Genomic DNA, 26,044 nt, shown 5'->3' with positions numbered 1-26,044 from the left:
ATAAATGCACGATGCACTTTAAAGTGGCATTTTGGCAGTACAGTTTTGGAGGAGAAACATAATCTGTGCAATTAATGCCTGAAAATTGTAGCCTGGGTCTAGTAGTGGTTTGAAGCATAAGTTATTGATTTTGAAATGAAAACCTGTACTCTTCAAGGTTAAATCCAGTCTACGCTCATTACGGCTCCGTCCTTGAGAGGACCCACATTAGGGGCCGCAGCAAGGAGGAGAGAGGGGCTGCTTTAATGAAGGTGAATTTAATGGGATTTAATGTAGCTGGGGGCAATGGAGCAGGAGAGATAGGGTTTAACAAAGAGCCGGGGAGCAGGGGTACAGCCCAGAGAGCAGCCATTTTCCGTTCTTTTTATTTATTTCGCCATTCAGCCAGATGGGATGAAAGCACACCATGTCTTAGATGTTATTGGGTCCCGCGAGTCAGCGCTTACTCTTTGCTCTGAAGTCAAGTCGGCAAAAAAGGACCATGGCTTTTCCACACCTGTCACCTACGCAGACCAATATAACATGATACATTTATTTATTTTTATTTTTTTTAAAGGATCCCAATCTGTTCCACACACCTAACCCCTTCAAACCTGAGCTGAGGACGACGGGCCGTCCAAGTATCTGACGGTACATTCCAAAATCCTTCTCGAAGAATGCATTTAAATGATTTACGAGCCACTGATGTGAAAGACACGCTCATTTTGCAAACGCTCAGCACGCCTTGGCTCCTTCAGAGCTGTGGAATAATTGTTTTTATTGTACGACCGAGTTTCAATTCTATTCCATGCAATCCATTGTCTGCTGCAGCATGGCGTAACCACTGCATTCTTCCTTTCTTTCTTTCTTCGGCAATGTCAGTGTCCCAGTCTCACTTAGGCTGGGGATACACTAGATGATCTTCAAACTGATTTTCCAACTATGGGACACAGGCATGAAGACAGTTTAAAACGATTTCAGCTTCATAATCCTCTGAATGCTCACACTACATGATTCGACTAGACTGCGATTGTAGGAATGATTTCACAGTGGCATGAGATCTCACGGAGACTCGCGAGATCAAACGTGACTAGAGAAGAAAAACACAGGGAGAACTGTCAACACTGTCAGCTGGCTCTCTTGGTGAGCGTTCTGTTGTACAGTGAAAAATATAATGGGGGGGGGGGTTAAAGAATAGGGGTGATGTTCTTCCTCAGTACTCTACTTTCATTGCATGTTTGTAGCTGCCAAGTTTCAGCTATAGGAGCATGAACATCTGGTAGGTGACGCTTGTTCACTCTCATTGGCAATCATGGGTAGCCCCATCAAGAGTCGTAAATATCAAACACGTTTGATTTGCCTCACATCTCCTTCAAAATGCAACACTGCACTCTAAGTGCTGTAAACACATGTCCAAATGAAGCATTTGCATCAATGGCAAACACTTCTTTCATAACAATACATTTTTGGATATTCAATCTAAACACTGCTGTTCTAAATCTAAAGCTCTTTGGTCTTTCATAGGCTTATATCTACATTTCAATACAATGTTCTACAGTGAAAGTAATCTGCTGAGAGGGGTAACAAGTACACCGGAAATGCCAATGCAATGTAGAGACAGAAAATATTTATTAGGTCAAACATTACTGTTGTATACATTAGCATACAACAAAATATAAACATGTAAACCAAAAGTATATTCTTTACAGAAGAATACAGTAAATTGTGTGTGGGATCCCGGTCCAGGAATAGTGCCAGGCTGAGAAGAATTCCTCTATAGGATTTAGAAAAGGTGAATGTAGGGGTAGGTACAAAACTACAAATTGTGGATGGGTGGCAAACCAGTTTTGGACCAGCACAGCCTGGTGAAAACTAACATTGTCCCATACAACTTGTTTATCTATTATTTATTTATTCAAACGTGTCTATACAGTTTTTATAGTGTTCAACTTTATTTTATGAATTAATTTTATTTTAGATAAGTTCAAAACCAAAACCAGTTTTAAGTGTTTGTTTGTTTTACTTTATTTTAGCTAATGTTTATTTTATTTCAAGTTATGTTTTTATAGCAATATATTTTATTTTTTATGTGTTCTTTCTCATTTTAATTTTATGCTTAATTTAATTATTATTATTATTTGTTGTTAAATGTTTTTATTATTAATTTTATTTTATTATATATTTTTTATAAGTTATTGATAATATCCCTGCCTCCATCTCCACCATTATTAATTGCATATAGCTTGCATGACAACTGTTGAGGCCCCATCCGATGAGCTAAGCTGCACGGTATAGTGCTGAGGTCACATCTCTCTCAGCCGTGCACTCCACTTCTCATGTGCTTGATGAAAACAATGTGTGCTCTCTGCAAATAACATTAAACAGCCCGCTTCTACAGTAATGCCTCATAAATATGCCCAAATCTTGAAAAGCCAAAATAATTACTTTCATACCTTGTACTGAGAACACAGATTCATTTCTCTCCTCAACCCCCTCAACACTACACTTTTCTCTTTTTCTAGCCTTACAAATCAGCCTCCGCCATGACTGCAGAGTTAAGATGCTTTAGAGAACACAAACAACACGTTAATTAGAAGTGTCAGCGCAATCAAATTGTTCATAGTCTTCTCTGTAACGTTTCATAATAATACTACCAGTAACCCATTACACATCACTTGTACTTTACCCGTGCCTGGCAGACAGTCCAGTCGAAAAATGAATTACAGTTCATCTCCAACTTATTTTACTCACTTTTCCTTTGAGAAAAACTCACCCAATGCGCTTATGTTAAATAATGCCTCTCCGCATTTTAATCAGCAAAACAATGTTGATGCATCGCTTCACACGCGTTCTGCCAATCTCAGAGGGGTCGCTCAAAACTTTAGAGGAAAACAAGCACTCCGCTGCTAAGAGGTCAAACTCGGGGTATATAATTAAAGACATATACCGAGCCCAGCGGTGGGTACCTGAGAGGCATAATTAATGTACAGGCATGCGCTTCCAGCTCACTGATCCTCGGCCAAGTTCAGCATGTGTGGACATGATGCTCCAGCCAAGGGCACTGCGGTAATGATGGACAGGGCCAAGACGTCCTCCAAGACTCGCCTTTGCTGAGCAACAGGGATATCAACACAACAAGGGAAAACCCAAGTGTCAAAGGTCACTGAGCATCTCAAACGTGAACAGAGTGAATGGAATTTGAGCTCATGATGTGAGCAACTCAAAACTATTTCCTTCTCCTTTAAAAATAAGGTTCTTCATTGGCATCGATGGTTCCACTGAACCTTTCCACTGTCAAAAAGGTTCTTAGTAGGGGAAAAAAGGTTCTTTACACTTAAAAAGATGGTTGTTTTAAGATCTTTAAGACTCTTTGGGGGGGCAAAATGGTTCTTGCATCACTACATGATCTCATGTTCTATACATACTGTATTTTTAGGAAATGGTTGTGGTTAGGTTTAGATTTAGAAGTGGAATAAGCAAATCCAAAAAATATATAATGATAATAATTAATGGTTTATTGTTAGTAAAATGTTTATTTTCCTGCACAATTCTTTTCTTTACTGAGAAAAGAGTAAAGAACTAACTGAGATTAACAGTTAGGGTGTAAAAGGTGTAATTGAACATATAACATAAAGAGAAATAAGAAAATAATTTTTTTATTAAATGGAGGTACTTGAACCCAATTCCTCCTCTTGTAGACTCGAGTAACCCCATCAAAAAGCAAAGTCAACATTAATTGGAAAGAAATTAGGAAACCTTGTCAAACCCAGTTAGTTTTTAATACTTACTAAACGACAGTGATCACAGTGAAACAAGCTGCATTGTTCGCACATCTGCATTTTCCATTTAATCTTTGACTTTCACTGGAGCTGTCTGTAATCCCTCAAACGTGACTAATGGGAAACATTAAGTACAAGTTCGGGAACAAGTGGTTTTAATTAAAAGCTGATTCATAGAGGCCTTGAATGCTGCATGTTTTTTTTTTTTGTTTTTTTATATATATATATAATTCTTCAGAGGAGCCAGCATGTGTTTTTCCTTTTATTAGCAGTTATGGACATACTCGGTCAGCACAAGGTGTTGCACATTTTCTGCAGAAACTTAAAAGCAAAGCACTATCTAAACCACATTTCTCTTCTACAATTGCTTTCAAGTTTTGGAAAGTGACTAAATAGTGAAGAATGACTGAAAGACAAAGCTGATGTAAATGAAACGAAGATGGAGCCGAGTTCAAATAGCCGTATTTAAAAATACAACGTCTTGTGGGCGAACCAGAATAAATGGTTAAAACATGCTGAGTGGCACATCGGATGGATACAGGAGGAAAAAAGAAATAAACCCCCAAAAAATTCAATTTTATAGCTTCCGACAGAGGAAATAGTTAGGGATCTCCGCTGGAATCTTCATGGGAAACGTTCATGACCTTGTGCTGACAGCAGTTTGTTCCTCCCACATGTAGTGAACTCAAGTTTATAAGAGTTAATGAACACTACTGCCATACCGATTTTCAGTATGAGTGTGTGACACTTTGACCCCACATTTTAAAGCAGCGTAGTCTTCTGCAGATGGGTGTAATCACACAACCACATCCATTCAGATCACCTATATACAGCGTGTGAAGGCCTTGAAAGTCTCGTCTTTAACTCTATAATCTCTGGAGACATTGTGTGATTGTGCTGGATTTTGTTATGAAACTGTTTTATTTTGATAACTGCATTATATTTTGTGTTGTGTTTAAGATAGATTCTACTAACCATTTTTATTGCAGGTACTTTTACCTAGCCTGGTAATACCAGACTCTGCCACTTCTCTTTGCTTCGTAGACAGAGTCTGGAATGGCATAATAGAGAAGTGTTTTCTCTCTCGCTAGGGGGCGCTTGTCTGGAGTTTAAAATCATTGGTTACCCGTAAGCCAATCAGATACGTTTAGTTATGACGTATGTTATGTGCCTGTACAGCCGCATCGAAGCATAGACAGTAAAAGAAATGGACACAGCGACCCCATTGGAACTCAATTGAGACAAATGAAGCCCAGATTTAGCGTTTTTTAGCACTTCCGTTTCTGACGCGCAGACTCAAACGAAGCTTGACGACGTCAGCAACCTGTCTGCCCAGATGTAAATCTTCTAGTAGCTGTGCGTGCAAACTGCCATCGTTAATCTTGCAGAGACGGCGAGCTTGAGCGGGGAGTTCTTTGGCGTGAGTGAGCAGGAGTAAGTATTCTGATTAATTATTTTGTATAGTATTTTAAAATGTAACGCCAGTACGCCATATTAAGTTAATTGCCTGCGAGCTTCTCTTCCTGTCTGTACGGTAATGCGACAGAGAGTCGAGTGGTTATGACACAATCGTTAGCCTATTTTTTACAAAAACTGTTTATACGGGGCCATAATGTAACATAGAAGGTAATGGAGCCCTTTATACATTGTCGTGTATCTTTAGAAATAAATAATGGACAAACGGAGTCTTTAAACGCCTCAGATGTAAAGTTATTCGCTGTCAAAGTGACGCCAAAATGAATGGGAGTCAATGGGAATGCTAACGCAAGTGAAGTTCTGCTAAAAGATGGCAGCCCCCACCCGACTTCAACTTCCGGTCGAGTTCCTTGCCCCTTGCATCGAAGCACAGACCTCATGCATCGAACTCAAATCTATGATTGAACTTCCATTGTAAACCTGTTGTAAACACATGATGATGCGAGCGAAATACCAGAGTGAACATGGCTGTAAACGACTTTTGCAGTTTGAAAAAGAGTTGAATGTTCTCCATAACAGAGCGAATTGCATCCCGTGTCTCGTTTCCCATTTCCGCGGTCATTTCGGTTTTTTGATTTCTCTAACCTACAATGTAAAACTCGGCGCTTAGCATCTACGTCACGGCTCTCAGCCCGCCCTCTGTTCGTTGATTGGCCCAGCTGTTTCCAGACCAGTGGCAAACAGAAAGCTCTGACGCTGTATCAGACTGAGTACAGAAGCGAAATGAAATTGAGCAACAAAATTGGCGGTATTAATTTTCTCCTCAATTGTAACTTTGATATTAATAAAATTCCCCTTAAGCTGTCTAACTTTCATAGACAAGCTCTATTATCTTGGTTGTTGGTGTACAAACACAATTTCTCTCCCCACAGGTGTTTGATTTGGAACAATAAAGATATTAAATATAAGAATAAGACACTTTTTTTCGATTATTCGTTCAGAAATAATATTATATTGGTGACACAGTTGTTTCGTCCTGATGGTGTTTTACTTTCATATGGAGAATTTTTAAATAAGTTTAAACTTCCAATTTCTGCAAAGGATTATGCAGTGGTCTTTGATGCTATACCTTCTGGTCTTCTTCAATTGATGCGAGCTGCTGATGCTTTTGATTTGAACTTAACTAGTGACTTAAATGTAAAGTTAGATGGTATAAGTATTCTTGATAAAAAAATGCAATAATAATTTTCTTAGACAGATTTGTCGGCCATTTAGAATACCCCCAGCTAGAAGTTTTTGGAATTCTCGCGAGGTTTCATTTAAAATGATTCATTGTATTTATCCAGTAAATGAGGTTATTAAAAGATTTAAGAAGGATATTGATTTGAAATGTGTCTTTTGTAATTTGAATGATGAAAGTATATGTCATCTTTTTTTTTATTGTATTTGTACTAAATTATTCTGGTATGATTATAGGATCTTCTTTGAAGAGATTTCAGGAATTGACATTACTTTAGAAGAAAATAATGTTTTATTTTATTATGATAAGCCTTTAGAGAATAAATTTTATTTTGTTATTAATTTGTTTATTATATTAGCGAAATATCACATTCATAAATGTCGATGGTCAAAGAGTACACCTAGTTTTTTACAATTTAAATTTGAGTTACGTCAGTATCTTAAAGTGATGGAATGTGTAAGGAACTCCAAAGCAAAAAAGACTATAGATTGTTGTAAAGCCTTGAAATGTTATCCTTTTTAAGGACTTTTGTATACTTATTTTGTAGTTGGAGATATGGATTTGTTTTTAATACCCCTCTGTATATAGTTCTTATTTTTGTTTTTTGTTTGTTGATTTATTTAGTATTTACTTTTTTTTCACAATTATTGTCAGGTTGAATATACAGTATTTATATTTTTGCTTTTGTTGTTCATTTGTATGTGAATTGTCACTAAATAAAGCATAAAAAAAAAAAACATTGTTTCTCAACAGTTGTTTATTTTGTTGGGAAAATTCCATATACATAAGAAAAAGTGGGCTCAATGTTAACCAAATGCACATTTGTACATTTTATAAATGACTTTAAATTATTATATGTAAATCTCTTGAAACAAACAGAAAACAAAAAAAGCACGGAAAACATGTAATGCTCAGAAATCATTGATTGAAATGTATGTAATAATTTTAATCTCTTTCTTTCTCTCACTCTCTTTTCTCTGGCAGGTAAAGTTAATTTTATCATGTAATACCTCATGTTCTTGTGGCATTCAATTAATAAAGCATAAAAAAAAGAAAAAAAAAAAGAAATGAAATTGAGCGGAAGTAGGAAGTCTGACGTAGTCAGGCTAACTTTTACCATATACTGCAAGAGACTATATTTATATTTATTTATGTATTTATTTATTTATTTATATTATATTAATCATAGTACATATATAGGTCTGTCTGTCTGTCTGTGTGTGTGTGTGTGTTTATCTATCTATCTATCTATCTATCTATCTATCTATCTATCTATCTATCTATCTATTTGAATAATAAAAAATGTATATATTTGCAAAAAAAAATACATATTTCTATAGGTATTTTACATTTATATTTACATCTACTTAAATTGTATTCCTTCACCTCATGAGTTCAGCAATGCAGTGACGTATTAATTATTATTCTTATTCTTATTCTTATTATTATTATTATTATTTTCAGTCGCTTTGGTGCATTTCTGAGATCAGAAATGAAATTCTCAAAACTGCTTGTACAACCTCCTCATCATCTAGTCATTTGTAGACATCACAAAACAAGATTCTCATTCTTTTGAACAAGTTGCTATTGCTTTTGTACATTCATTGCAATTGATTATGTACATTTATATGAGGTTTCCTACATTATCAGTTGCTAATGTCTTCTTGCTCCAAATGTATTATATAGTTTTCTCTTCAATAGTCTTGTCCCTCAAAACATCTAGTCTTTAGTTCATCGTACAAGTCATTAAAGGAAAATGGTTCATCTGTCAAGCACTCTTTTCTTTACACATTACACACATTTAGTAAATTTGTCATGAACAGTGCAAGTGAATCTTGACTAATGGAGAGAATGTATATCCACCAATGATAAACCATTTCCCTGAAACAGCTCAAAGGTTCGTCTCATGAATCTTCAGTTGGAAAGCATATACTGTATAGACAGAGGACAACACAAGAGTTACACATTCTGACAATGGACTTATTTTATTTTATTTTTTTCATCTTTGTGCCCATATTTCTTTTTCCGTTTCTATATCACAATAACAGATAAAAGAACACAGTAGTCAGATCACTAGTAAAAGTGTAACTGGGAATACTATCCTCTCTTTCAATCAATATCTCACATACAATAATGTGTAAATTTGTACTTTTGAAATTGATATATTGCATACATAAGCATATGTAATACTGACAACGTGACTAAGCTTTTTGACTATCTTGTTTGTGAACAATGAAACAAGCACTTTTTATTCTGATGGCACTGATATGTTCAATGATATAAATTCTTTTGAGAGATGAACGAAAGATTTGGAGTAAGTTACAGGCTTTTGCAGGTAATCCATTCTGTTACAATCCAATCCAGGTGCTGTTCATACTGCACATACTTTTTTGCAAGTATTAAGGATGATTTGAGATATTCACCAAAGCAACTGAGAAAAACTGTAATAATTAATTAACTATATACACACACGTATAAAAAATAATAATATTCGTGTTAGAATTACTGCTGTTGATACTTTTATTACTGAACTACACACACACACACACACACACACATATATATATATATATATATACAATAAAATAAAAATCTCTTGCAGTGTCAGCAATTACAAATGACTCTATGAACCTTCACTATGCACTACAACACTTCATCTATGGCTGTACTTATGGATCATTTTATGAAATCACTGCTGAAATTCTCATGTAATCAAATGTAATTACATGTGACTGCTTCAAATCTCAAGTCATCATATCAATCCACTGATGTTTGCAGGGCCTTTTCTTCATGCGGCTCATGGCACATTTCAGTCTTTGCATATTATTCTTTTGTCCATCTGCTCGTAATCTTCCCCTTGAGTCTGCTTAGAAATAGTGGACAGTGCTGAACGTCTGCATCTGAAGATGTCTGGAAAAGCCATCGGTCCAAGCCCGTCTTTTTGGAGTATGTGCTCTGAACCGCCTCCCAGTGTTGGCGGTGTCCATGACAGGTCCTCTCCTGGTGAGCTTGCTCCCATGATGAATGGCCACCTTTCTATTCTTTATTGCTCCACTAAATCATACAACTGCCATGTGTTTATAACCCATTTTTGCTGCTTTTTATCCCCCCTCTGTTTTTTTTTTTTTTTTTTTGGAATTAAACTACAGATGTCTTCTTTTTTTTAATAAGGAACATACAGGTCTAAGAGACTTTTTGCATGTAGTTTGCATGCAGGCTTCTAATTCACAAATGCAGATTCTTTTCTACTAACATCCAATAAGCATGTGCACACGTTCCTGGAAAGGTGCGTCAGCATTGCTGTGGATATTAAAAGATTATTGCTGCAGGTTAATTACTGAAATAGTAGCAAATGGAAAGCACAAAAAACATTAAGTCCCTTCCTTCAACTAAAAGTCTTGATGCTTTTACTAATAAAGTGAATATTTGAAGTAGTTCAATTTTGTTGATAATTCAATTGTGCGGCGTTTAATGATTAGATGCAGTATCATCGTCCTGTAAACCACAAAGTGATTCTCGTTCTATACCTCCCGGTCATGTATTTCTATACTCAGATTTTTTTCTTATTAGGAAACTGCTATTGCTATTTCAGCTATTGCTTTTGCTGAATTAACTGAGGTCTGTGTGAAATATGTAGTATGGATGTAGTATTGGCCTGCATTTATTTAAAAGCATAACTTCGTTTGACTCTAACCAAACAAAAAGATTTGAAAAAGAAAGAATTTCAGATGCCAGGCTGTTATGAAGGCCAGGAGCCATCATTTATTTATGTTTGGTTAATAGCCCTAGCCGCATTACAGGCAAGGTTGTGACAGCACTGAGCAACAGCCAAGTCCAATTTCGCTGCTCTCCACACTTTACCTTTCCAGACTGCACAGGCACCGAGTCTGAAATACAGCTGCTCTCGTCCATCAATCACTCTTTAGTCCACACATGCGGACAGGTCGAGCTGCCTCTAGTGCACCTGTGAGGAGTAAATTCTGCTGCACTGACAGAGCCTTACACTGATTGAAGACAGGTGAGCCACTTATTCTGGTCACTTAAGGCCTTGAATAAAACACTGCAATCCAAACCTTGGGTATCTGCAGGAGACTTTCTCCTCTTGTAATTGTAAGACATGTTCGTGATGTTTCTTCATAGGTTTTAGGTCTGGCATTTGTTATTTAAGTGCTCTTCAAAAAACTGTAAGTGTGGTATTGAAGTATACTCTGTACTTTGTCTCCACCTAGTGATCATATACAAAAACCAAGCTAAACATAAGCTAAAATAAAAAAATAAACAAAATAATAAAAAAAAACTGATTAATAATTAAAAATAAACTAATCTGATTAGTCATGAAAATAAGCAAGAATTCCATCTGTTTTTATTTATTTTATTTTTTTAGTATGAAGCAGCAATAACTTTCTTGGGGACCATGGCACACTGCTCAGCTGTGCTCTGACTGACAGGTTTTTATGAGCTATCAGTCATCTAAAGTGAGGTGTGTGTGTGTGTGTGTGTGTGTGTGTGTGTGTGTGTGTGTGTGTGTGTGTGTGTGTGTGTGTGTGTGTGTGCGTGTGTGTGTGTGTGTGTGTGTGTTGGGGGAGGTCTGACCCACGGCCAAGTCTGACATTTAGAGAAGAAGCGATGCTCACCAAGAAAATCCCATTACAGCAAATCATGATGAATCTTTTTCTTAAAAAAAAAAAAAAAAAAAAAAGTAATATACAGCCTGACATATAATTTGTTATAATTTGTAAAAAAAAAAAAAAAAAAAAAAAAAAATTACTCCTTTTTATTTGTATTAATCTGTTACATAGTTATTTTGAATAGTGGGTTAAGAAATTAAAATATTCTTAAAATATCTGTAATATATAATTTGTAAGCTATCATCAATGACGAATTGTTATCATTTGGTGAAAGGACTGAATAGAAATATTGCTTCATTATTCTTAAGGGAGATATTGTATAGAGCACAATATAAAATAAAACTAAAAAAAGTAATAAAAGCCATTAATAAAAAAAATGTCTTGCAATTTTGAATAGCATATACCATCACACTATTCAGAAATCACTGCTTTATGATTTACACAAATTAAGTTAGTAATGTTCTTACAACGTTCATCTAGAATTACAGAACCAAATTACTCAAACAACAACATTTATAACAACACATAATAACAATTCATGAAAGTGCATCTAAACAAAAAGACAAAGAAAACTTAATGATATAAAAAACAAAATATATACAGTATATTTCAAACTCAATGCTGCAACACAGAACACAAAGCATGAATATTCACTGGCCACAGCTGATGCGAATTGTTGAGATATGACCCAAAAATGTGCATGTGTGCAAATGGCATAGTACTGAAATAAATAAATAAAATAAAACAAAAGATTAAGAAAATGTTTCGGTATGAAGTCTGCTTTTAAAAGCAACTTTGGGCTTTTTTTTTTTAAAGAAGTTAATAAATAATTAAATAAATATAAAGCAGTTGGAGTTAACATGTTATGAATTTTCACATCAATAAGACAATAAAATCACAATTCTTTAATTCAGTGATGATATGGTTGTTTAGTCCTAGAATAACATATCGAGGGAATTGGACTTTTATGGAAAGTGCTAGAAATGGTTCAAGGATTAAAAAAAAAAAAAAAAAAAAAAAAAAAAAAAAAAAAAAAAATTGCTGGAGCTTTATAGAAAATGTGCATGTGATGTGCATATACTCCACCCCCCAAAACTAGGGGTTGCTTATTTGTGGCTTATTTTCCAAGACAGTGATGCTAATTTTGGGCATGTTTTTTTTTTTTTTTTTTTGTTTTCTAGCAAAACCTGGAAACACTGACAGCAACTATTAAATGAGGCCAAAAAATGTAAGAATAGAGTCCAAATCTACCGGTACTATTCAGGAGAAAAAGAGATGAATGAATTTTATATATCCAGGTAGTTTTGCGGGGCACTCAGCAGTGTTCTTGTTGATTGTGCCGATAGCTAATACAGTTCTCTAGTGAAAGAGCTTAAGCTGATCTTATTGTATCACTTGAAATGTGAAACAATTTTAACGAGACAAAATAGAAGGAATGTAATGCAATAGCATGTTATCATCTTGCCTCTGATCAATAGCACTGTTGACCTGACAGCAAATATACTGAAAGGGCAAAGTTCAAAAATAAAAACTACTGACTGTTCTCCTGAAGAACGAAGATGGGCCTCCAGCCACCAAAACACCTCCCTGACTTATATAATTTATCAGACTTATATAATTAACACTTTGTCTGGGACGACCATGTGATCCCGCTGTAGTATTCGGTGCTATTCATGGCCGCAAGCCTTAAGGTGCATCTCAAAGCAAATCGGCCAACAGAGCAACACTATGCTGTTGTTCCTGAACAATAAATATGAGTTTGATGCTATTTCCCACTGCAGACTGAGTCATGTTTACCTGGTCCAGATCCCTCCCCTTTATGATTCCCTCTATACTGATAAGAGAACAGCAAACACAGACATTTGGCAAAATCTCAGCCTCTCTATCAGTCTAGCTCTGTTGAGCCTTGGACAATAATTGCTGTATTTCAGCAAATCAAAGAGCTCCGCTTCAGTTCCTGGGTGCAGGGAACCTATGGCAGAACAACGATCTCGACCTGATTTCACCATTTGAAATCCATTTACAGGGAAGGGCAGAGTAATATATTCAAGAGCGCACTGATAAGCTCGGATGGACTCAACAGGCCGCTGAGGGAAACGCTGGGGAGCTTTACAGTGTGCTGGTGATTCTCCAATACAGGCCAAATCCTGACTTCAACATGAAGATCTCTGGGACTTCACTCGACCTGAGTGCAGCAGACTATGGGATAACCCTGGACCCTACGTTCACCATGCTGGAGTTTGACGCTCTACGTGTTCTCCCTCTGCAATCAGGTACGTCTCACCTTTGGTCTAATGACTCATTACACAGTGACTGAAAACAAGACTTGTGGATGGAGTTTTACGCTTTTCAGTTTAACTGGCCTACCCAGATACCAAAAATATTTTCTAAGGATGTTTTGTTTACAATATAAAAACATAGTCCAAACATTCTCTGAACATTCCAAATGTACAATTAAAAAAAAATGTAAAAAATTTTTTTTAAAAAGTTTATTAAGGAAACATTCCATTTGATCATTATGATAACCATACTTTTAAACGTTCTCTAACATTCTGAACAATAAACAAACATTCTATTAATTTTACTGGAAAAACATTTGTTTATAAATTATCTTGCCATCATTTTAGACCAAGTTCTGAGAAGTTAGTTAATGCTGGTTAGTGCTTGTGAACCAGTTTAGCCATTTAAACCAACATGAACTTTCTAATCAATTTGGTTGACAAAAAAAGTAAAGGTGGCTGTTAAGGTAGTAAGATCACAGACTTACACAGTAAGTGTGTCAAAGAAAAAGAAAATAATAACTTTTAATAAATAGATCTCTTGTGTATTCAAATTGGTTTTTAAACTGATTTCAAATTTACATTTAATGACTCTAAAAATGTAACCATAAGAGTTATATGTATCTTAATCCTTATATATATAAATAAGTGTATATATTTATTTTAATGTTGCATCCTATCCTCCAGCCCCGCTTCCAAAACACAAGCAGGGGAGGCTTGTTTGAATATGATTGATATTGCATTTGAGTAGCATAAACACAAACACAAAGATAAATGTTTAAAAGCGGTCTGTCTGCATGTCTGCTGCCAATTATCATTGGAGAACTGCAGTGCAAGCCAAGTAGAGCATGTGTTTAACCTCTCTCATTTTTAAACTCTTCCAACAGAGCAGGGCGCTAAACGTAACTTCACAATGACATTAGTTCCTATAGCATGATATGCTGCTATTTCAACGACTGACTGGTCATAAGAGGACTTTTCAAAAGCTATGCGCACAACTTCAGCCTGTTCCTGCTTTCCATTATAATCTCATTTTCTTTAATCATTAGAAGCGCTGCTGATTCAGACATACTGGATCCATCTTCCCAAAGCACGCTTGCATGGGTGCCAGAAGCATTGTAGACTCTTAATATAATATAACTGCCCTTTGAACCCAGAGGCGTTCTGTATGTTAGAGCATATTACCTCTCTGAGTGGCTTTAAAGTGCTGAGTGTATTATCTGCGTACATTAGGCTTTATTCCTGAAGATGTGACATTCACTGGCTTGGGATGCAAACTGGTGGCAATCAAATTCCGTGTGCAAATTTGAATGCAACACATGAGGGAATTGAATAAAATTTTAGCTAACACTGCGAAATTACCTGGGAAATGGCAATCGACTGAGTCTTTTCACTGACCTGTTTAATTAAATGGAGTTTCTCTTTAGCAGAGTAATAAATACTAATACTCTGATGATTTCCTACGCTCAGTTAGAATTGCATCATACTTTGTAGATCTGCAACATGGGCACTGACGTACATTTTTTCCTCAATTGTATTTAATATCAATAATTATAATAATATATTGTTGAAAGCAGCTACATTTCTGATCAGTTCAGTTTTATTGTCCTTAATAGTTTACCCAAAAATTTAATTTGCCAAAATATAGTCGCTCTCATGTCATCCAAGATGTAGATGAGTTTATTTCTTCATCAGAACACATTTGGAGAAATGTAGCATTGCATCACTTGCTCACCAGTGAGCGTAAAGACTTGTAATGTTACAAAAATTATTATAATTTTTTTTTTTTTAAAGAAGCTGTTCTTTTGAACTATTCAATCAAAGAATCCTGAAAAAGTGTCAAAGTTTCCTCAGAAATACTAAGCAACAAAACTGTTTTCAACTCTGATATCAATAAGAAATGTTTCTTGAGCTTCAAATCAGAATATTAGAATGTTTTCTGGAGGATCATGTGATACTGAAGACTGGAGAAATGATGTTGAAAATTCAGCTTTGCATTGCATTAGTAAATCAATTTTTAAAATACATTATTTTAAGTTGTAATAATATTTCACAATATTTATGTTAAAATTTTTGGTCACACTTTATTTTAGAGTCCAATTCTTCCTATTAACTAACCATTAACTATGACTTTTGCCTCAATTAACTCCTTATTTGCTGCTTATTAATAGTTTATAAGGTAGTTGTTAAGTTTAGGGTATTGGGTAGGATTATGAATGTCATGCATTACATGTACTTTATAAGCACTAAGAAACAGCCAATATGTTAATTAATATATATATTAATATATATATATATATATATATATATATTAATATATATATATATATATATATATATATATATATATATATATATATATATATATATATATATATATATATATATAATAAAATAAATGCAGCCTTAGTGAGCTTATTGAGACTTCTTTAAAAAATATTTTCAAAAATCTCAAACTTTTGAACGGTAGTATATGTGTTGTCAAAGTGATGCTACAGATGTCAAATTCTGTTTTGTCCACTCTTTTTCCAATGAAGAGCCATTCAATCCAGGCCATATGCCTGCATCAGTCCCAGTGTCAGCGCCGCAGCAGAGCGTGGTGAATCTCTGTGCTATCTGCGCAGACAGAGCTACGGGGAAACACTACGGTGCGTCCAGCTGCGATGGCTGCAAGGGCTTCTTCAGAAGGAGCGTGCGTAAGAACCATGCCTACACATGCCGGTGAGAACCCACCATCACATTCACATCTATCCCCTATATGAGCTTAACATTCTTGTAGTTCCTTTTTAATTCATTTCTAGACATGTTAGTGTGGACTCTATGAACTGTTGTTAAACAGATTCAAAACAGTATATAAATAAATAAAAAAATAGTATATAAATAATGCTAAAATTACTTTAAAAATCTAAATAAAAAAGCAATTTACATTTTATCATATACAAAATATAATTTACAAAATATAGTTAGCATTTTTATATTGTATATGTATTTAATAGTATTATTAATAATTAATGTTTAAAATGCAACTAATTCAAATTTGTATTATATATATATATATATATATATAATCCTGTACAACATCACAGCTCAGCTTATAAAACAGAAATGTTATTTCACATTTTCACAGGACTTGGTTGATACACACATTGTCTTCTACACACAACATCTATAAATGTTCACAGTGTCTGTGTCCTCTAAAAAATATTCGGTGATCTGAAACCACCTTCATCAGAACGTGTAAGAGGATGACCTGAAGTGTTTCATTGGTGAAACTTCAAATGTGAGAATTACAGTCGCCTATGTACTTCTGTCTCTGTGTGTGAAGGTTCAGCAGGCAGTGTGTGGTGGACAAAGACAAAAGAAACCAATGCCGATACTGCAGACTTCGAAAGTGCTTCAGAGCCGGCATGAGGAAAGAAGGTGAAAGTCCATTTCATTTTAGTTTATGATTCAGACTTAAAGCTGCAGTCGGTAACTTTTGACGCTCTAGCGGTTAATAAACAGAACTGCTTGCGTCTTGCGGAAGAACATCGTAGCCGGAACTACTTCTCTCTGTTTATGTCTATGAAGAATCACAAAGGTACTGGGTTACTCCGCCGCGGTACCCCCGATGCAATCTAAAATAGTCCGAATATAAACACTTATTATAGGTGCACCCTAGTGATTCAGGACAAGCTAAAAACACGGTTTGGAAAATGGATTCATGGTGTACTCGCTTATTATATACATTTTTCTACATTTTGAACACAAACAAAGTTACGGACCGCAGCTCTGATTGGTTATTTTTTACCGGGAGCGGATGACTTTCTGCAAATGGCAATAGGAGCACTGGGAGGAGCCAGAGGAGCTTGATTTTTTCACAGATTATCTGTCTCACATTCTACTGTCAGGACATAATGACAGGTTTAACAAATATGTAAAAAATATATTTTTACAAAAGTTACCTACTGCAGCTTTAAAAGAGTTTCTTCAAGGTGACGGATATGGACTAGATCTGCGTAAACTTATTGTGTATTGTTTATTGTAACTAAAGATGTATTGGACTTAACCTAACATTCATGATGTTTGCAACTCTATATGACTTAAAATGTTTATATGACATTTTGTATGTTTCTCTTATCACTTCAGACAATTGTTCTATTTGACTGTAAGTTCACTGCAAAGGGGACATCAAAGGATACTCCACCATGACTCCAGTTCTAAACAAATGTATACGTTTAATTTAAAGGGCATAAAAGTGTGCGAGACGTGAATTTAAATTGTATTTATTTACAGAGGAATATTATGTCACACTTCACGCTTCTCTAGTAAGTTTCGTCTGTGTGTAAAGATGCTGCAGGATTTGGTGCAGCGCAAATCCATGCATGAAGTTCCGAAGTGATGTAAACTTTAACAGATTTCCCGGGCTCAGGGAGTAGGGAGCAATGGACACTGTGTAGGGATAATGTCAGTTTGAACACAGTTCATGCATTGAGCTCACTTCTAACAAGCTGATGATCTGAATCAGATGTGTTAACTAAGAGAGAATATGCAGAGCGGGGGTATGCGAGGACTGGAATTGAGAACTGCTGCATTAGTGGACACTGTGGGGAATGGAAACTCCAAGCATTTCCCCGTATGCTGGCTGGAGTTAGGTTGGGAGGATTCAGTGCTCACAGTCTCATCTCCACCGCCAACCACATCCTTACTCTCACTAGATGCGCCCAATATAGCTCTTTCCCCTGGGATCCGATAATTCAAGAGAAAGAGTGTCTGGATCCTGAAAGTGCCTGAGCTTGCAATGGAAACTTTCGAACCTAACATTTTGACCTAAGAAACCCCACAGAACCACCCAGTCTTCACCCGTGCCTCAGCAGCAGCAGGACCCGACCTGCGGGACACAGACACAAACAGAGGGTAAAACTTTAGAATAAGGTTCCATTAGTTAATGTTAGTTAATGTATTAATTAACATGAACAAACAATGAATAATACATTTATCACTGTATTTATTCATCTTCGTTAATGTTAGTTAATGAAAATACAGTTATTCATTGTTAGTTCATGGTAATTCACAGTGCATTAACTAATGTTAACAAGCACAACTTTTGATTTAAATAATGCATTAGTAAATGTTGAAATTAACATGAACTAAGACTTATAAATGCTGTAGAAGGATTGTTCTTGCTTAGTTCATGTTAACGAAAGTAGTTAACTAACATTAACTAATGGAACCTTATTCTAAAGTGTTACCAAACAGAGTTTTCTCATTGAAAATTCTTATAATGAGTGCATTCAGAGCCCTCAAACACCGATCTTGTATTATTTAATTTATTTATAATTTAATAATTATTTATATTGTCTCATGGTAATCTAAAATATACGTCAATGTCATTTCTATTTCAACCTTTAAGTCATGTATTTAAATATTGTACATTTGTTGTGATGAAACTGCAAGTCAGTGCATTTAAAATATATTAATCTTTTAATGTGACACTATTACTTTTTAAAAGTGTGTTAAGAAACAGTCATGAATGTTAAATATCACATAGCCTGTATTCCCTTCAAGTACACTTAAGTGGCCTATTATGTCATCAGTATTATATTATCTGCAAGAACAACTTTTTTAAATAATGCTTTTATATATTTTATATATATATATATATATATATATATATATGTGTGTGTGTGTGTGTGTGTGTGTGTGTGTGTGTGTGTGTGTGTGTGTGTGTGTGTGTGTGTGTGTGTGTGTGTGTGCGTGTGTGTGTGTGTGTGTGTGTGTGTGTGTGTGTGTATTTTTTTCTGCATCCACTGGCTACTTTATCTGTTTTCTATAAAGAAACACATTAGGTAAATTGATATTATTTTTCTCTGATCTTTCTTTGTGTCTCTTAGCTGTTCAGAATGAGCGTGACCGTATCAGCTGTCGTAGAGAAGGTCAAGGCGTTGGGACTCTCACCATCGATGTGCTGATGCAGGCCGAGGCTTGCACTCATCAGGTAAGCTTTCTGCTTTCAGAACATTAGTAAACAATATGATTAATTTCACAAAACAATTTGGCATATATATAATACATATAAGGTACTGAGTGAACAGTACCCTATATGTATTGTATAATATTATAAAACCTAAACAATGATTTAAGTGAGACAGCCGTTAGGGGGATTGTTGGACGTAGCAATAGTAACTAAAGGGGACGGGTCTTTGCAAAGGGTCAGTTGCATATGGCCCTCTTTTGTGCAGTAAGTCACTTTGGATAAAGGTGTCGGGAAATGCATAAATACACATGTAACTAAACTACTCTACTATATTAAGCTCAAGTCATTCCGCCATCTACAGAACCCCTCCCAGAATCCCATGAGGGACATCAAAACTAAGAAGATAGCTGGCGTGAGTGATGTGTGTGAATCCATGAAACAGCAGCTCCTCCTCCTCGTGGAATGGGCAAAGTGCATCCCTGAGTTCTGTGAGCTGTCGGTGGATGACAGGGTAGGCCTGCTCCTGAGTGTGTTTGTTTGGTCATGAGCTGTCACTTCCTGTCTGTAGCAGGCACTGACTGTGTGTGTGTGTGTGTGTGTGTGTGCAGGTGGCACTGTTAAGAGCTCACTCCGCTGAGCACCTCATCTTAGGGGTGGCACGACGTTCGATTCCTTACAATGACATCATCCTGCTGGGTGAGTAAGGGGCTGGATAGGGTTCATTTGAAAATTGGTCGTTCCTGTTAAGCACTACATTTTCATATCCCATTCATATTGCATGTATTGAATAAATGTTAAAATACATAAAATAAAATATTAAACTTACTATTTAAAAAAAAGTTGAAATCATATTAGTTGACCAATCAAATGATGATAGGGAGGTTGCATGTAATTGGTTTTAGGAAATAAATCACAAAGTTGGAATTGGAAATTAATTATGCACAGGAAGTTGAATTGGACTTACATGAAGTGAAATTCTCTCTGGTCACCATAAGGCCTATAAAACCCAATATTTCAGCATGTATTCTAATCATTTTTTTTTTTAGGGTGACTTTTAACATTCTGTCCAGGGACTACGGATGAAACATAGCCTTTGGCTAATTCTGATGTATTTACATAAATGTTTTATTAATGCACAGTACAATGTCCCTGTTAACTAAACAAATAAAAGACAAAAAACGTGTAAAACATTTAGTTTTCAGAGTTACTATAGTTAACTAAAATAAAAAATAAAGTAATAAAGAAACATTGTTTAAAAAAAATAAATACATAAAAATATGAATAGATAACTAAATAAATAAATTATTATTCTTTACTTGTAATAAAGTGAATATTTTATTTCATCTAGCTGCAAACTAGTTCTTATTGATGTACTAAAATAACTTAAACTAAAATTAAATAAAAATATATACAGACATAATTAAATCTAATTTAGATAATTTCTATTTTTAAATATTCTTATATTTTAAAATGACAAAAACACACAAAAAAATTATTAAAACAAAAATTAAAATGAAAACAAATACAAAAGTAATTTAAAATATTAAACAAAAAACTATAATAGTATCTTAATGACACACACACACACAAACACACACACACAAAAGAAATACTGATTTCTAGGCTTTATTAACATCCTGATGGTTTCCATCTTTTTAAGCATCTTGTTCATTTTATTGTCATTGTATAAATGTTATAAAATGTATAATCAATACATTTCAGGTACATGTTCCCATTTATGAATTATACAAATACTTGCTTGGAAAAGTGTCTTTTTGTTGTTATTTTTAAGTTACAGAGCTCACAACTGGAAAGTGACAATCTTAATGTGAGCATGATTTGTCATTATACTGTGTTTGTACAGGAAACGACTTCATCATTCCCGTTCGGGGTACCGAGCAGGAGATGTCCAAGGTAGCCACTCGTATCCTGGAGGAGCTGGTGAGACCGCTGAAAGAGCTGAACATCACAGACACTGAATTTGTCTGTCTCAAAACCATCGTCTTCTTCGCCCCAGGTTAGTCAGGGATCATCGCAGTGTTCCCAGTCAAACTCTGTCCATGCCAGGAGCGTCTGCACTTGTTCTTGGCACTCTTTGATTGCATGATGTTTTATGGGGATCTATTAATATCTGGGACATGCTGGTGTTGAGTTCCAGACTTTCCTGCATGTTGCTCTGGAGGTCTGATTATAAGAGAGTAAGAATTGCTTTGTTTTAAGTTACTTTGGTTTCTGTAGAGGTTGACATTTCTCTCCACATGTGCTACGATCTACAGTAACATGAAAATATTAAAGATTTTACCCTTTTTTAGCAGTATTTTGTGTGTGTATATATATATATATATATATATATATATATATATATATATATATATATATATATATATGGGCCCAAAAATATATTTGCTACAATTTAAAAAAATAAATAAATAAACATTTTAATTCTAATTTTATTTTCGCATATGAAGGTAGAAACTACATGTATTTTAGTATTATCAAATTCATAGCATATGTTTCAAATATATAGCATATGTTTCAAATATTATTTTTTTTCTGTGTATTTTCTTGAAAATGTTATATTATATAGTATGTGCTAACTGTGTAAGCCTTAATGAAATTTCCTCCAGGAAGTGACATCATTTCAGAAAAACAAAATGGTGAAGAAACCATTTTCACTTGTAAATTTCACAAACAATTACAAAGAAGAAATGAAATGAGTTATCCAATCCATGCACTACATGCCAAATGCAGCTTCAGCTAATCTTGAATCTCTCAGTGAACTTTGTTTTGCAACTGATGTCATTGAACTCGGTGTGTGTTTCAGACTGTCCTGGACTGCAGTGCACTCAGACAGTGCGCCGCCTGCGATTCCAGGCTCAGGTGCTGCTGGATGAGGCCACGAGCGAGCAGCGAGGCCGGTTTGGGGAGCTGTTGCTGTTGCTGACCACACTGCAGAGTGTGGCCTGGCAGATGTTGGAGCAGCTGCAGCTGATGCGTCTCCTGGGCAAAGCCAATGTGGACAGTCTGCTGACGGAGATGCTCCTGGGAGAAGAAGCATCCAGAGGATCTGAAGCACTGCCTGCATCAGGTATAAAATGAATATGCTTTGTCCCGAAGGAAAGACGAATCACAAATGAGAACTCTTTAATGTCTCAATTATTTCTCCTAGTCAGCCGTGAGATTGAATTAAGACACTCACTGAAGTCTTGCACTTCCCCGTGTCTCCATAAAAAAAAGATCTCATCACAAACTAATTTCTCATCAAAATCTTACAAGATTACCCTTGAAAAAAGAAGTGCTTCATTCAGTTAAATGTGCACTCATAGTGTCCTTTTAAATCTTAAATGTATATATTAAAAAAGTTACTGTATTTGTATATAATATAGTATTGATGAAATAAGAAATAAAGTTCTTTCCTAACACATTTAAGTACACTTTTTTTTAATTATGTCCCCAATACGGCCACTTAATATAAAGTGGGTCATACATTTCCTGTCATTATTCATGTAAAGTTAATATATTTTAAATGTACTAAATGTAAAAAATTTCAAATATTTTTTTAAATGCATGACATCAATAGCAAAGTTTCAATAGAAATTACTAATGTATATTTTATTTTAGCATAAATGCTTCAGCAGTACACTTATTTCAAACAATAAAACCATATTTCAGACGATACAATTATATATGGCATGTATCCTACTTCACTCCAACTTAAGTAAAAAAATTTAATAAAACACTCTAAAATTCAGCTTATTGCATTTAATATAAATGTAAACTATTATACAAGTTAATTTGTTCAATTTAACATTGTAAAAATGAAGTGTCCGAAAGCATAATCAATTTGCACTCAGTTCTATTTTTTTTGTGCATATTATTTATGTAATAAGTGCTTTTTTATACTCTTACACTCATATTGCATGTCAAAAAAAAATTCTCTCCTCTGTTTATTTCTCTCAAGGAATTTTAAAAGGAACATATGAGACGTAATTCAATCAAAAATGTAAGATAGCTGAGAATTCAAAACTATAGTCTAGTGAACTACAAAATGTTCCTCTGGGTTGGCATACTGCTGATTTAGGATCGGTAAATAAATTCTTGGATTTAGGTGAGCAGTGCTGGTCCGGAGACATCATGGAGAGTTACTGTAGACTTTCTCTGGAATAAACTTGAGTGAACTCAGAGCTGGTTAAGATTCCATAGAGATCTCAGTCCAGAGTCCATCTGTCTCAGAGTAAGCTTTAGGGATTTAAATACGATCCACTATTAGCTCTCGGAGGGAATGGAGGCCCTTTCTGACTTACCTGCAGTTAAAGTATGAACAGGTTGGAAAGGGAATAAAACAGGCTTTTTTCTCTTTGTTTGCCTTTCTGTAGAGTCAAATCCTGAGCCGCTTATATTCACCACAGCTACAGAGTCTGTCCTCTCCAGAGGAGTACTGACGGAGCATATCCCAGTGCCTAACTTCACATCCGTGATCCTTCCTGTACCCTCCTGTGAGTATCTCAAGCGCAGGTAGTCCAGCCATCAGCCCTATAGAGTTTAAAGGGATAGTTCACCCAAAAATCAACATTCTATGTCATACCAAACCCGCATGACTTTTTGTACCTCAATGGAACATAATAATAATAATAATAAAAGAAGATCATTTTGAAGATAATTTTAAACAAATATTACTGTGGTACATTTTACAGGAAAATACTGCTTCTTTCTCTCTACTTTAAAATCGCATTTTTAATTGAATGTTTCTTGTGTAACTGTGAGTGAAAACTGTTTCAAAGTAAATCCTACACCAAATGTTTTTCAGTGTAAGAGACGTCTGAAATATCGCCAATATACTGTGTTAATTTTTCGTATTGGTTCTCCACAGGTGTTTTACCTGTATTTTGAATTACACAATGCATTAGCGGTAAAGGAAATATCTGTAAAGGTTCTGGCAAATAATTACCAGTACCTTATCCATTTTCTACTGATGCTTTTCTTACAGTGCATAAAAATAGCCCATATGACCAATTAACCATATTCTAAGTCTTTTAAAGGTGTAAAGCTTTCTGTAATCACAGAATATTTATGTTCAGATGAAATATAAGTCTTAAAAAGCTGGAATCTTGATCTATAAATGGTAGTTTCCCATATATAAATAAAAAGGTAATTGCGACTTTTTATCTCACAATTCTGACTTTTTTATAATTCACAATTTACTTTTCTCAATTTTGCCTTTTTTTCAGAATTCTGAGTATTTATTAAGGGGGAAAAAGCTAAATGCTAATCTGAGAAAAAAAGTCAGAATTGTGAGATAAAAGGTTGATTGATTGATTGATTGATTGATTGATTGATTGATTGATTGATTGATTGATTGATTGCATAGCTGAAACAAGCTGCCTTTTATTTGTATAGCGCTTTTCACAATACAGAGTTTCAAAGCATCTTCAATTAAAGTTGAGCGGTTGCGCTTTATTTTACAGTACGTGTACTAACATGTATTTATAGTGTACTTACAGTGTATTTATCTAAGAAAGTTCTGGTAAAACAAGGTAACTACATGGGGTAGGGTTAGGTTTAGGGGTAGGTTCAGGGTTAGTACCTACTGTAGTTATTACATAGTTATTGTAATTACTATGATAAGTACATAGTATGAACATGAGGAACAGGACTGTAAAATAATGTGCTGAGCTAACATTTTATTTTAAGGTGTCCTTGTTACACATTGCATGTACTTAATATAATCATAACAATTAATTATGCATAATTACATACAAGTAATCCTAAGCAAAACCCATATCCTAACCCTAACTATACACTGTAACAAGGACACCTTAAAATAACGTGTAACCAAATTTGACTTCGTTAATTGCATTATTAATGTCATTAAATTTGTCATTCTGACCTTCTGAATGCATCAGCTCTGTCTGAGGACCCCGTGCTCCCCACAAACACCGGACCGGAGGTCTTCACACATGGACAAGCAGCAGACATGCCAAGAGAAACGTCCAACAGTCTCCACACGTGCCTTTAACCACATGGTCCTCAGTTAAACAGACGTAAATAACTCTATATACTAAAGACCGCTGCTGATAGACACACATAGACACAGACACTGAAATTATAGATGAGGAGTCCTTGTATTTTACAAATAGTGAATAATGCTTAATAATTTTAATGTGTGAGTGAAAAATTAACCTCCAAGCTGTATATAAATATTTCGTTTTGAGATCACTGGTAAATGATTGTCTCATTTATTGCATGGTCACATGGCAGGGCGCATGCATAACCATTACAACTCAACAGCTCTCGTGGGTTCATGGTTCAGTCAGATACAGATGGCGAACACATGAGGGTTGGTCTGCCTTATGGAGAGGGCTGCCAGGATTTTTACTATCATTCTTTTTTTTTTTCTTTTTTACTTGAAAATGAGGATTTCTCTGGGTCTTAAATATACTTGTTTTGTTATACACTGTAAAAAGTTTTTGAAGTTGTAAATAAAATGATTACTGAAGTTGATTTAATCAAGAAACTTCTATTTCTGTTTTTCTAATTAATTTTCATCATTTTCAATTCAGTGCCTTACTCCCCATTTCTATGTAATTATTTGTGAAATTTGCTAGCAATAGGCCTATGTGTGAAAATAGTTGCAAAGAAAATCCAGACTTTTTCTTTTTTTTTTTTTTTGGTAAACTTGTCTTTTTATCAGATCGTTTGCTTATAACCGTTTGTTTGTTTATTAATGAAATTAAATTAAATTGGAATTAAATTCCAAATTTATATAA

General features: G+C 35.0%; 1 protein-coding gene across 2 annotated transcripts; it reads left to right on the top strand.

Annotated features, from left to right (window-relative positions):
• Positions 1–12,890: 12,890 nt before the first annotated feature.
• On the top strand, positions 12,891–25,459 carry LOC113051839 (hepatocyte nuclear factor 4-beta-like). 2 transcript variants are annotated; one of them, XM_026215971.1, is made up of 10 exons: positions 12,891–13,315; positions 15,859–16,042; positions 16,647–16,741; positions 19,195–19,298; positions 19,639–19,788; positions 19,886–19,973; positions 21,142–21,294; positions 22,102–22,365; positions 23,654–23,773; positions 25,181–25,459. In XM_026215971.1, exons 1-10 carry the CDS (start codon positions 13,201–13,203, stop codon positions 25,291–25,293), a joined length of 1,386 nt encoding a protein of 461 aa, XP_026071756.1. In that variant the 5' UTR covers positions 12,891–13,200; the 3' UTR covers positions 25,294–25,459. The 2 variants fall into 2 exon arrangements, with proteins under 2 accessions (XP_026071756.1, XP_026071757.1); XM_026215972.1 differs by lacking the exon at positions 25,181–25,459 and having other exon boundaries at positions 23,654–24,493.
• The last annotated feature ends 585 nt before the right edge of the window (positions 25,460–26,044 follow it).

The sequence above is a fragment of the Carassius auratus genome, chromosome 32 (assembly GCF_003368295.1).
Source record: "Carassius auratus strain Wakin chromosome 32, ASM336829v1, whole genome shotgun sequence".
Taxonomy (NCBI): Eukaryota; Metazoa; Chordata; class Actinopteri; order Cypriniformes; family Cyprinidae; genus Carassius; species Carassius auratus.
The sequence above is the reverse complement of the archived record's forward strand: the minus strand, read 5'-3'. Positions and strand labels throughout refer to the sequence as shown.